The sequence below is a fragment of the Nuphar pumila genome, chromosome 15 (genome assembly GCF_984573655.1).
Source record: "Nuphar pumila chromosome 15, dmNupPumi1.hap1.1, whole genome shotgun sequence".
Lineage (NCBI taxonomy): Eukaryota > Viridiplantae > Streptophyta > Magnoliopsida > Nymphaeales > Nymphaeaceae > Nuphar > Nuphar pumila.
Window position 1 is genome coordinate 32,385,154 of NC_143263.1, and position 14,377 is coordinate 32,399,530.

General features: G+C 38.3%; 1 protein-coding gene across 1 annotated transcript; it reads right to left on the reverse strand.

Moving 5' to 3' along the window:
- Positions 1-875: 875 nt before the first annotated feature.
- Positions 876-1,310, reverse strand: LOC149815037 (PRA1 family protein F3-like). Its single transcript, XM_089990466.1, has one exon. It carries the CDS (start codon positions 1,308-1,310, stop codon positions 876-878), a length of 435 nt encoding a protein of 144 aa, XP_089846592.1.
- Between the last annotated feature and the right edge of the window lie 13,067 nt (positions 1,311-14,377).

Below are 14,377 nucleotides of genomic sequence, written 5' to 3' on the forward strand. Positions count from 1 at the left end.
TTTTTTGCCAAACATTTGACCCAGCCCAAGTGTTTTACATGCATCTTTAGTAAAAGTAAACTTTTGAAATTCATACCGATCTGAGTTTGGGATTTCATTTTCGTAACTCACTAAAACCCGAACCCGAACCCAACAATTTGTTAGTTGAGCGGGTTAGGTTACATTCTGATGGGTCGGGTACCAGACCTGTTGATAGCCCTAGTGTCGATCACTGCCCAGCCGATGCTAATCCAAACATGCACGATTATCAAATAATGAAGTTAACATATATTAGATGGAAATCATTCAAGGCATATATCGATTGCAGCTTGAAAGCTTCTTCCAACCACCTTTCAACAATGCTTGTTGGTAGGTTGAGGATAAAATATCTGAATGACAACCAAAGTATATTTCTTTGGCAATTGGGTATCAGAATAAAATAGCACGATCACTGCCAAGCTGATGCTAATCCAAACATGACTAATACGAGCAATGAGATTATCAAATAATGAAGTTAACATATATTAGCTGGAAATCATTCAAGGCATTTATTAATTGCAGCTTGAAAGCTTCTTCCAACCATCTTTCAACAATGATTGTTGGTAGGTTGAGGAGAAAATAGTTGAATGACAACCAAAGTATATTTCTTTGGCAATAGTTGAAACGAAGGGCACGTTCTTATGTTAATGATATCTTTACCTGTGGAGCGTCGCTTATGCCGGTAAAGGCGACACTCCAATTTTGACCAATCATAATACAAGGCCAAACAGCTATAATCCTTTTTATTGCCACAATGTATTAATAAGAAAAAGAAAAAAGAAAATTAAAGTACCATAAACAAAATGCAAATGGGAAATTACAGGTTCAATCCAACAATAGGGAGAGACATGAAAGTCCTATACAACAACAGGCTGAGGACTTAGAGCAGCAGTCTCCTCTTCATGCACAAACAAGTCATCAGTTTTTCGGAAAACACCATGAACAAGAATAATAACAAAGCCAATAGCAAGAGAAATCACAACGTTTAATGTGACCCGAGTAAGTAGCAGGAAGATAATCGTTAGGACTGAAAGAATAACCAAGACAATCCGATCATCCACCGTCCGTCCGAAGATCACGAGAGGCTCATCGCGAAAGAAGTAGAGGAAAAACCAAGCCACAAACATGGCCAAGAACACAATCAAGGAAATTGGATGCCATAGCAAGCTCAGGAAGACTATGATCAAGACTATAATCACATAATTAACGCGGAAATAACCCACATTTCTCTTGAATCTAGCCAGTGCATCATGGAAGCCTGATGGAATGCCAAATGCATGCAGATGCACCATTTCTCGCCATGGCCGACGAGTCGCTAAGATCGACCTGCCATGCTCTCTAGCGCGAGAGATGAAACCAAGCCCACTGGTCTCACCTGAGGATGTCGGAATGGCTCCATATTTACTCATAGTTCCCCAAACTGGATTTCTGATACAATTCAAAGGAATGGTCGATATATGATCGTGATATCCAGCGGTAGAAAGGTTATAAGGGTGTCAACTGAACAGACAGCTAGATCATCAACTCTTTATTCATTTGGACACATCTTTTTGTACGTGCCAAATTATTGAATCTCTCTGAATTGGGTTAGAGGGCTAGATACCCAAAAAGACCTTGAACTTAAACATGGCCAAAGGGTCCCTTCATTTGAAGAAATGCCCATAAGGTTTGGGAAATGGGTGTTGCTTGGTTGGGTATATCCACGTATGGGTTTTTAGATAATTTTCATCAAATAATTTAGGTAGCTAACAACCTGCACCTAACATTCAAAGAGATTGGTACAAGAGCACATGGAATAGGGCAGAACTGCCGCCTGGTGGGGGAAGGGCTGGCTATTAATAATTTAAGAAAAGTAGATTAATGGTGATGTAAAGGGAGATACACGTGCGAGTGACACATTAGTGGTAGGACATGCCTGTTGAGCCATGCATGTCACAAGGAAGTGTGAGATGACCAACCTCTTCCCCTTGTCTTCTTTAATAAAAGATCTCACTTTTACAAGATTTACTAGCTAGGTCATAATGACATTCACTGGCTGGTTCTGGTTAAACCTCAGTGTAAGTATTGAAAATGGTGGGGAACCAATGTCATCAAATGCTAAAGTGGTTATGGATGGATGCTGTTTGTAGGAACTGGGGTGGTATGTGACACCTCCAGTTTCACATTTCACTTTCCACTTAGATGAGTGGTAGTTGCCAAATACTACACCAGTTCCCACACCGTTTCCTACTCTAACGACCTTCCCAATGCTCTTTCAGTATTAATTTTAGCTTTTCAATTGCATTCCAAACAACTGCACAAGTGAAAGTGGTAAATCCTCAGCTGAACCGAATTATCCTAAACAACCATGCATGTAGATTTACTAGAGCCAAATATATATATGAGCACTAAGCCTCTGTTTGGGAGTCTTGAATTGGAAGTTTATCGAGGTTTCCCCAACACCCTTTGTCGTTTGGAAGAAGTGCTTTGCAGTTTCTCCAACACCATCAATTGTTTGGGAGTAGTGCTATTCTTGAAGATGGAGTTGGCAACCCTAGCACCACTTTTCATCACAACTTACAAGTGGATGTTTTTGCCGATTCCATTACCAACACATTTTGGTAACACTACAATTTGGCAAAACTATGACTCTGTCTAGAGAAATGGTGTTGCCAAAACACTACATTGAAAATGAAAGTTAATAGCCCCAATACCACATTTCAACGTCAAAAAAAAGATGTTTCTGGCAACTCTATCATCAACGCCACAGTTTGGCAAAACCATATATTGGTAACAAACGGAAACAATATTTTCATCTCAATGCAAGGCTCCCAAACAGATCCTGGCAACACATGGAAATAGTCTTTCCATCGCAATACTAGTTTCCAACCCAACGCAAAGCTCCCAAGAGTGACTGCAAACTGTTCAACAATGGTGATTTGGTACTTGTTGGCAGTTACATATGTACTTTCATTATTGCAAGCAATGTGCCTCATGTTCGACTGCTCAATCGGTCGGCTTCACACGCACGACTAGGTGGGTAACGTGTTCAAGTTGAAGGACACCAAGAGCCCAATAGCTGGGATGCATGTCCCTTGCCGAGAGCCTGGATCAATGGAGAGACTTTCCTGGTGGGCAAGGGGCAGAAAAGGGGACGGGACAGGATACTCAGGGCGTTTGACACAAAGAAACAACCAGAACAGGACACAATAAATATTGTGCACTTCACAGGACCACAAATTCTGGCACATCCAAGAAGCTTGGTGGTTTCTCTCATTTAAGAAAAGAAAAGAAAAAACCTCAACGACCCTATCTGTGCGCTCTCTGACAAACAACTGGAGGTCTCTTTCAATCTATGATAGTACTGTTACTAAAATACTATGCTAGAGGGCTGCAAGACAGGCATGAGTAGTGTATTATGATCTACGCTCGATTTTAGATCAATGGTGAATGCATCGTATGGCAGCAAAAGCACTTTGAGCTCTCTATTATCCTTTCCTCCATTCACATTAGTGTCCTGCATAGACCCAGTTGTCTGCACTCTGCAGACTAAGGATATGATGACTCAAATGAGGCATTAATGTCTACTCAAATTAGGTTTTGTTGGGAACCTTGAATCTGTTGTGGATTGTGGTTTCCCCAACTCTCTTTGCTGTTTCGGAGTAGTACACTGCAGTTTCCCAGCACCCTTTGTTGTTTGGGAGCAGTGGTGCCACCAAAACAGTGCATGAGGAACAGATTTGGTAATAGCTCATTTTGGCAACATTTCGGCAAAACTGCATTTTGGCAACACAGGGTGATGGAATTTTCATCCCAATTCATGGCTCACAAAAAGAGCTTTACGCTATGTTTGGGAGCCTTGCAATGGGATGGAAACACAGTTTCATTGTGTTTCCAAAGTATGATGTTGAGAGACAGAGTTGCCAAAAACATCCTCTTTGTGGAAGGTGTTGAAATGTGGTTTTGGGCCAGACAACACCAATCCCAATGCATTATTTCAGCAACGCCACTGCTTCCCAACAGCAAGAGCGTATGGGAGCATAGTGGAAACCACAACACAACCAATGATTCAAAGCTCCCAAACATAGCCTTATTGGTGAAGACAAAAATAAACCATTGAATTCAATAATTCAAGTTATCTCAGCAAGCCAATGTTAACTCACAAATCATACATATACAGGTTGCCATAAACCTCTTTTTCCTATAACACGTTCTATGGTGGCACTCTAAAGAAAATGCAAAGTTCCAGTATCAGGGAGAACAATGCTTAATGTGTGAGATGCATACTAGTACGTTGGCCGCACAATAGAGCGTTTTGAATGCCTTCTCTTGGAAGATTGTGGAGAAAAGTCATTTCCATGTAAAGAACCACTAGAACAAATGATGTATTGCTGAACCGAAAAATGAAAATCCGAGTAACAATCTCAAGCATTAAAAAAAGAGTCCTAAAAAAAAATGGTTATAGATGAATGTGTTAAACTCATCCTTATCTTCAAAGATCGTGAGTGGCCTCATCCTCAAAGATCGCGCGTAGTTGCACCATTTGTGCTACCTTTAGCAACAAATGTTATTGTTTATCTTTATCGTATATAGTCTCTTATAATTTTCCTGTTTTGTAGGAATTAGTTTATCTTTTGTGGCTGATATATAACATAACCAATGAGTTAATCTAATACATACACATAATCTTTACAAAATGAAAGAACGAATCACATTCTTATTAACATCGCGTTCTTCTCAATCGTTTCCTATCTCGTTCTTCTTAATATGGTATCAAAGTGAGTGAGATAAATTTGTTTCGAGCGATCCTTTCACCATGGCAGATGAAGGTGCTAGGTCGATTCAAAGTAACAGATTTCACGGTCATGGACCAGAATCAACTATTGGTGAGTCGAATGTCAATCCATTTTTTTTACATCATTTAGATAACTTAGGACAAATATTGGTTACCAGCCCTCTCACAGGTGATAACTATGCGTCATGGAGTCGTGCTATGACTGTCGCTTTATCAACAAAAAATAAAATGGGTTTCGTTGATGGTTCAGTTGTGAAACCAGACACATCTTCACCCACTTTTGCTATCTAGATCAGATGTAACAATATGGTCATTTCATGGGTCTTGAATTTATTATTAAAGGACTTGACGAAGAGTGTAATTTATGGAGAAACGACAACCGATGTACGGAAAAAACTTCATGAATGTTTCTCTCAAACTAATGGACCATGAATTTTTCATATTCGTCTCTCCATTGTAACCTTACATCAAGAAAATATCTCTATTTCAAATTACTATACAAAGATTAAAATTTTATAGGACAAGTTGTCAACACAACTTGCTATCCCTGCATGTATTTGTAGGGCTTCCGAGTCTCTCTCGAATTTACTTCAACAAGAAAGGCACATAGATTTTTTGATGGGCCTCAACGAATCCTATGCTCCCTTAAGGAGTCAAATTTTGATCATGGATTCATTGCCGAATGTTAATAAAGCCTACAACTTATTGTTGCAAGAAGAAAGACAGAAAAAACTTCAAATTATGCCGATGATTCAAAATAATGTGCCTACTGATGTGGATCATAGCGGGCAACTAAATCGATTCCCACCAAGCAATTCTCATTTCAAGGGCAAAGGGAAAATAGAGCGATCAAAATATGATCATTGTGGAAAGTTGGGCCGCACTAAAGATCACTGCTATCATATTCATGGGTTCCCAACAAAGAATGCCAGCCTTCATAATCAGCGTGTTGGCACCCAAAATGTAGAAAAACATCAATCTCCAAATTTTGCAGTGCAAGTCCAATCTGAGCCAACACTTTAGACCAACAGTCTTGCTCCTCAGCTCACCATGGACCAATACAACAAATTATTATCTCTTATATCAGTAGGTAACGAACCAATGGTGAACATGACAGGTTATCACTTTTCCAACTTAATTCATTTTTTTCTAGCATGTGGATCCTTGACTCTGGAGCAAGCAATCATATGTGTTGCTCATTGCCCACACTATCTTCAATCCAACCCCATTGTTCAAAACCTGTTAGACTTTCAAATGGTATACTTTTTTATGTGACCCATGTTGGAAAAGCCATAATTTCTCACATTATGTTAGACCATGCATGTTCTTTATGTACCATTAATTGAATTCAATTTAATATATGTTAGTAAACTTACTGAATCTTTGAATTGTGACATTCATTTCTTTCCTACACATTGTAAAATCTAGGACCATCAATTGAAGAGGATGATTGGTATGGGTAAAGTGCATGCAGGTCTATACTATCTAGAGACAAAGCCAAGTCATACTGCTGCCATCTCTACCGACCAAATACCTCCTTTCAACCTATGACATTAACGATTAGGACATCCATCTTATCAGTGCCTAAGGCATTTATCCCAACACAATGAGTTGATTCTCTTTAATAATTGTCAATGTGATATCTGCCCATTAGCAAAACAAACTCGTTTACCTTTTTCTGATAGTGACTCACGTTATTCTTGTGTTTTTATTCAATTCATGTTGATATTTGAGGAGAATATCCTATTGCATCAATTACTGGTGCACATTATTTTCTTACTATTGTGAATGATTTTTCACATGTCACTTGGTTATTTTTGATGCACCATTTGCTACCTTTACAAACAAATTTTATCTTCAAAGATCGTGAGTGGCCTCATCCTCAAAGATTGTGGGTAGTTGCACCATTTATACTACCTTTAGCAACAAATGTTATTGTTTATCTTTATCGTATATAGTCTCTTATAATTTTCCTGTTTTGTAGGAATTAGTTTATCTTTTTTGGCTGATATATATCATAACCAATGAGTTAATCTAATACATACACATAGTCTTTACAAAATGAAATAACAAATCACATTCTTCTTAACATCGCGTTCTTTTCAATCGTTCCATATCTCGTTCTTCTTAATATGGTATCTGAGTGAGTGAGATAATTTTGTTTCAAGCGATCCTTTCACCATGGCAGATGAAGGTGCTAGGTCGATTCAAAGTAACAGATTTCACGACCATGCACCAGAATCAACTATTGGTGAGTCGAATGCTAATCCATTTTTTTTACATCATTCAGATAACTTAGGACAAATATTGGTTACCAACCCTCTCATAGGTGATAATTATGCATCATGGAGTCGTGCTATGACTGTGGCTCTATCAACAAAAAATAAAATGGTTTCGTTGATGGTTTAATTGTGAAATCACACATCTTCACCCACTTTTGTTATCTAGATCAGATGTAACAATATGGTCCTTTCATGGGTCATGAATGCATTATTAAAGGACTTGTCGAAGAGTGTAATTTATGGAGAAACGACAACCGACGTACAGAAAGAACTTCATGAATGTTTCTCTCAAACTAATGGACCATGAATTTTTCATATTTGTCTCTTCATTATAACCTTACATTGAGAAAATCTCTCTATTTCAAATTATTATACAAAGATGAAAATTTTATGGGATGAGTTGTCAACACAACTTTCTATCTCTGCATGTGTTTGTAGGGCTTCCAAGTCTCTCTCAAATTTACTTCAACAAGAAAGGCACATAGATTTTTTGATGGGCCTCAATGAATCCTATGCTCCCATAAGGAGTCAAATTTTGATCATGGATCCATTGTCAAACGTTAATAAAGCCTATATCTTATTGTTGCAGGAAGAAAGACAGAAAGAACTTCAAATTATGCCAATGATTCAAAATAATGTGCCTACTACTGTGGATCATAGTGGGCAACTAAATCGATTCCCACCAAGCAATTCTTATTTCAAGGGCAAAGAGAGCGATCAAAATGTGATCATTGTGGAAAGTTGGGATGCACTAAAGATCACTGCGATCATATTCATGGGTTCCCAACAAAGAATGCCAACCTTCATAATTAGCGTGTTGGGACCCAAAATGCAAAAAATTATCAATCTCTTAATTTTGCAGTGCAAGTCCAATTTGAGCCAGCACTTTAGACCAATAATCTTGCTCCTCAGCTCACCATGGACCAATACAACAAATTATTATCTCTTATATAAGTAGGTAACAAACCAATGGTGAACATGATAGGTAATCACTTTGCCAACTTAATTCATTTTTTTCTAGCATGTGGATCCTTGACTCTAGAGCAAGCCATCATATGTGTTGCTTATTGCGCACACTATCTTCAATTCAACCCCATTGTTCAAAACCTGTTAGACTTTCAAATGGTACACTTTCTTATGTGACCCATGTTGGAAAAGCTATAATTTCTCCAGACATTACGTTAGACCATGCATGTTCTTTATGTATCGTTATTTAAATTCAATTTAATATATGTTAGTAAACTTATTGAATCTTTGAATTATGAAATTCATTTCTTTCCTACCCATTGTGAAATCTAGGACCATCAATCGAAGAGGATGATTGGTATGGGTAAAGTGCATGCAGGACTATACTATCTAGAGACAAAGATAAGCCATACTACTACCTTCTCTACTGACCAAATACCTCCTTTTGACCTATGGCATTAGCGATTAGGACATCCATCTTATCAGTGCCTAACACATTTATCCCAACACAATGAGTTGATTCTCTTTAATAATTGTCAATGTGATATCTGCTGGTTAGCAAAACAAACTCGTTTATCTTTTTCTGATAGTGACTCATGTTATTATTGTGTTTTTTATTCAATTCATGTTGATATTTTAGGAGGATATCCTATTCCATCAATTACTGGTGAACATTATTTTCTTACTATTGTGGATGATTTTTCACGTGTCACTTGGTTATTTTTGATGCACCATTTGTGCTACCTTTAGCAACAAATGTTATCTTCAAAGATCGTGAGTGGCTTCATCCTCAAAGATCATGGGTAGTTGCACCATTTGTGCTACCTTTAGCAACAAATGTTATTATTTATCTTTATTGTATATAGTCTGTTGTAATTTTGCTATTTTGTAGGAATTAGTTTATCTTTTGTGGCTGATATACAACATAGCCAATGAGTTAATGTAATATATACACATAGTCTTTACAAAATGAAAGATAAACTTCATGTTATTCTTAACATCTCGTTCTTCTCAATCATTCCCTATCTTGTTCTTCTTAACAAAATCAATGTAGAGTTTATAGAAACATTTGTTTTAGAATAAAGGCATTTGAAATATCCATATTTAAAGATTCTTTTGCCATTATGGTTGGAGTGGCATCCTAAACTTCCTTTCATGTAATCACTGGTGCAAATAATGTATGTGAAAAGGCTCAATAAAATTCTCCCTCCAACGATTGGAGGGGATGATAACTGCTAGGTGGGGAATTCATCCACGATTGGAACCGAAGTTTCAAGCCAAGCGAGTCATTTTATTTTGCAATAGTTAGATAAAGATTCAAATTTTAATGGAAGCTCCTCAGAAGGGAGCTGGGCGGGCACGATTGAAGTTACAAGAATGTGTTGAAGGATGGCAAGGAGAAATCCTTCGTGGGTTAGGGTAAAATTAGGTTGTCTTCTCTGCCAAGGGGTAGAATAGCAATTTTGGATGAAAAAGCAAGAAGGGCCTGGTTCAAATGGAATGAGGGAAAACTTTTACAATGCTGGCTCTTTAGGGGCGAGTCCCTAAGGGACATTGAACAGAAGGTGGGAAGGATGCACTGGAGGCAAACTAGGGATATGAATCTTAGGTGTTTGAAGGAACTTTCAAAATCCTTAGACACTGTAGACCCAATATTTTTCAAGGAATACTAGATCTCCATGTTGGTTAGATGTGTGGAAGCTGGTTCTCTTTCATGGTCAGATGTTCAACTTATATTCCAACGCATTAAGGTTTTCAATGTCAAATATATAGGAGGGGCATTGGATAACACCAAGGAGGAAGGCAAGTGTATTACCAGGCTGATGAGGTTTGCTAACTTGAAGGACGCCCCCATTCCAAGGATGGTGGTGTCAATCGTTTCCAACCCTTAACGAAGTGGTGGAGAGGAGTTGTGTATTAGATGTAGGTTCTTGAGGGACTGGGTGCATCCACATTTGTTTACGGTAAAAGAGAAGAAGGAGGTAGTAAGAGATGACTCCAGAGGGAAGGGAGGAGGATGGATTCAATATAAATCCAAAAGGGTGATCAAGCATGAGAGTTGAGCATGAGATGTGTGATCTGTGGAGGATGCAAATACATAATTTTTTTTCATCGTCGAGTTTGCAAAATATGTGGAAAGTTGAAATCACTACCCCAGGAGTTAAACTGGATTTTGGCCAGTCAAGATAGGGTTCTTAAAGACTCGAGGGTTCGTCTTAATATTATCAACATACAAAACCAAAATTATAAACTTACTCCCACTAGCTTTAAGGTATATGCACTAATCAACAATGTTTTTAGTAAATTCAAAGTTCAAAATCACTTGATTGAACTTTTTATACCATTGGGAAGATGATTGTTTAAGTCCATAAATTGATTTTTTTAATTTATAAACTAAATTATTCGAATCATTTACACTGAAACCAAGAGGTTGTTGTATATATACCTTCTTTTCCAAATGCCCATTCAGGAAAGTTGTTTTCACATCCATTTAATGTAGCTATAAATTAAAATGAACTACGATGGTCATGATTATTCTCAATAATTCCTTAGTTGAGACAAGAGAAAAAGTTTCATCATAATCAATGTCCTTCATCCGTATGAAACCCTTTGCAATGAGCCTAGCCTTGGATCTCTTCACTCGCCCTTTAGAGTTTGTTTTGGTCTTAAAGACCCACTTATAACCAACAAACCTTACTCTATCAGGTCGAGGTACAAGATCCCACACTTGGTTCTTTTCTATAGAGTCAGGCTCTTTTTTCATAGCATTGAGCCAATGTGTCAATCTTTTATTTTCAATGACTTCTGTAAATGTTAAGGGATCTTCATCAATGTGTATGAAATTTATATTTTCTTGAAATCGTTAAGCATAATTTTCGTAAGTAGATATGAATATTTCTTGTTTATTTACAATATTAGGTTAGTTTAGTTATTGTTTAATTTATGTTCTTTATTGTTTTAATTACTTTAGTTAATTTTTATTCAATTATTTGTTTAAATTAGAAATCAATAGATAGAATAATTAGTTATTTAGTTTTTTTAATTCAACCACATACGATAGGTTAATTTTATTTATTTTTATTAGTTAGTTAATATTAAATTAAATTCCAGAACTTTGATTTTATTATTTAGATTAGAAATTAAATAGTGTAAATTCTCAATCATCATTTTTAGTCAAATAGAATAATCTAGCTGATTTAGATAGTTTTAATTAGTGATATCGATTCAAGTTTTATTTCTGTTTTACAGTCATTAGTTCAATTTCATTAGATTAACTTAGATTAGTTTATTAAAAATTAGTTTAAAATTAATTATTTAGTTGATTTCTTTCTTGTATTTCAATTATTGTTTTTTTTAGAATAGTTTCCATTCAAAAAATTTGGTGGCGATTTTCTACCTACACCTTGATAAGTTTTTCGTTGTGTACTTAGACGATATAGTGGTGTACAACGATTCTATCGAGCAATATGTTCCACACCTTCGGATTGTGTTTCAGACTCTGAAGGACCACGAGCTGTATGTCAAGCGAGATAAGTGCCTATTTGGTCAAAAGAAAGTTCACTTCCTTGGCCATATTGTGGGATGTGGCACATTAAAGATAGACCATAAGAAGATTTAGGCTATTCAAGCTTGGGAACCACCTTCTAAGGTTCCTGAATTACGCTCTTTCTTGGGGCTTTCAAATTACTACCAACGCTTCATCAAGGGATATTCACAGATTGTTGTTGCGCTCACAGATCTGCTGAAGAAAGATAGACCATGGCTATGGTCTGATGCATGCCAGAAGGCTTTTGACGAGTTAAAGTGCGCCCTGATAGAGGAACCAGTGCTAAAGTTGCCCGACTGACGGCAACCGTTTGAGGTGTAGACCGATGCATCTAACTTTGCTATCAGAGGGGTGTTGCTCCAAGAAGGAAATCCCATTGCATTTGAAAGCTAAAAGTTAAACAACATCGAGCATTGATACATGGTGCATGAGCGTGAGATGCTAGCGGTCGTGTACTGTCTTCACACATGTAGACACAATCTTTTTGGGGTCATAATTCATTGTGCGCACTGACAACGTTGCAACAAACTACTTTCAGACTTAGAAGGAACTGAGTCCAAGGAAAGTGCACTGGCAAAATTTCTTGGCAGAATTTGATATGGTCCACGAGTACAAGCCTGGCAGGACCAATGTTGTTGATGCCTTGAGTCAGAAGGTGAAGCTTGCGACTTTGCTCGCTTGGAGCGACAATGTTAGCTAATCGACGAGCGACCTTCTTGAGCAAGTTCGAGAAGCTTTAAAGAGTGATCCAATGACCCAACAGCTGATCGCGTTGGTAAAGGAAGGAAAGATGCAGAGGTTTTGGTTGGAGGATGATTTGCTCTACTCAATGAGCGACCATCTATATATCCTGCAATAGGAGACCCTGCAAAGGCGCTTGATGCATGAGTGCCATGATACCACTTGGGCGGGTCACCCAGGACAATAAAGAACATTGGTGTTCCTAGAACGCGTATTCTATTGGCCACAGATACACGACGATATGGATGCTTATGTGCAAACTTGCTTGATCTGCTAGCAAGACAAACCCATCAACCAAAGACCTGGTGGACTACTGGAGCCCCTACCTGTGCCAAGCCGTTCGTGGGAGTGTATAACCATGGATTTCATCGTGAGCTTGCCAAAAGCTCATGGTTGCAGTTCTATCTATGTAGTTGTGGACAAGTTTTAGAAGTATGCTATCTTCGTGCCTGCCCCTGTCACCTGCTCAGCTGCCGATACTGCTAAGTTGTTCGTGCAGAATGTAGTCAAGCATTGGGGAATCTCAGAGAGCATTATCAGTGATCGTGATGCCCGCTTCACTGGCAAGTTTTGAGGAGAAGTGTTTCGCTTGATTGGGATAAACTTGCACTTCAACACAAGTTTTCACCCCCAATCTGATGGACAAACAGAGAGGATCAATGATATATTGGAGGAATATCTATTTGCAGCAGTTTGTCAGTGCCAATAAAAGAGATTGGGTTGATTTACTTGATGCAGCTCAATTCTGTTATAACCTCTAAAAGAGTGAGTCATTCGGCCATAGTCCATTCGAAGTTGCAACCGAACAACAACCGCGAACTCTGCACTCCCTTACTGCGCGAGGACGTGGCAAAGCGCTTTATGCATACCAGTTTGTCTAGAACTGGCAATATCAGACAGAGTTAGCAAAGACATATTTGAACAAGGTGACCAAGCGCATGAAGAAATAGGCAGATGAGAAGCATCAACCAGCATAATTTTGTGTTGAGGACAAGGTATTGGCGAAGCTCTTTCCAGATCGCACAACTATCATTCGGGGCCACCATCGAGACCTTATTCGCAAGTATGACGGCCCCTTCACCATTATCAAGCACATGAGAAACTTGGCGTACTGGCTGGACTTGCCAACAAACTTTTAAGTGCATCCGATATTCCATATATGCAACATTAAGTCGTTCTACGAAGACAAAGGAGACCCTCATCGAAGCATGCCTCAATGTGCTTCCATTACGCAACGTACATTATTAACGGTCAACGTCTCAGGCAGAGAACCTGAAGTCATCCTCAACCATTCCAACAACTACTTTGGGGAAGTCAAAAAATACTTAGTGCAGTGGAAGGGATTGCCAGAATGTGAAGCCACCTGGGAGAAGGCCACCAACATGTTTCATCATCTAGATCTTGTAGAAGACTATCATGAATAGTTGACATCTAGGACAGTGCCAACTTAGGTGGGGGAGTGTGTTCCAGACCGCCATGTTTTTCACATTTTTGTTTTTGATGTATATACTTCTTTGGCACTCTTGAGTGCCCCAAAAGAGCTTACGACTTAAGAACCCCGTGTATTCGGACTCTCTCTTCTTCTCTTGATATACTTTGCTTTCAAGTATCTATAAAGAAGCTTTTTGCATCCTTATCTCTTTGCTCCCTTTGTGATTGTGCATGTGCATAATCTTGCTTCCGCTCATGCACGTGTATTGTGGGTTGCTTGTACGCTAAAAAGGCCTGCTTTTTGGTGTTTGTGATTACCCGAAGCTACGTCGCGAGGGCCTTCCCTTCTAAGCCGATGACAATTGGTGGGGCTATCTGTGTTTACATTTGAGTATGGGGGTAATACCTCATCACCTCCATATCTATTGTTTCCCAATCAATACGTTTAAATAAAATTTATTGCTTTTCTTAAAAAAAAAACCATATGGAAAGCTTAGTAAATGTAGCACAATGTGCAGCAGAATCACTGAGGACAATATCTCAATAATGTCACTGTTATCTACTCTGCGACATGTACTTGATCGATTTCAATTGGTAAGGCTCCCAAAACTATGAACC

Bases quoted from the DNA above. Each gene is read 5' to 3' on its own strand.
- LOC149815037 (XM_089990466.1), bottom strand. From the start codon at position 1,310: ATGGTGCATCTGCATGCATTTGGCATTCCATCAGGCTTCCATGATGCA.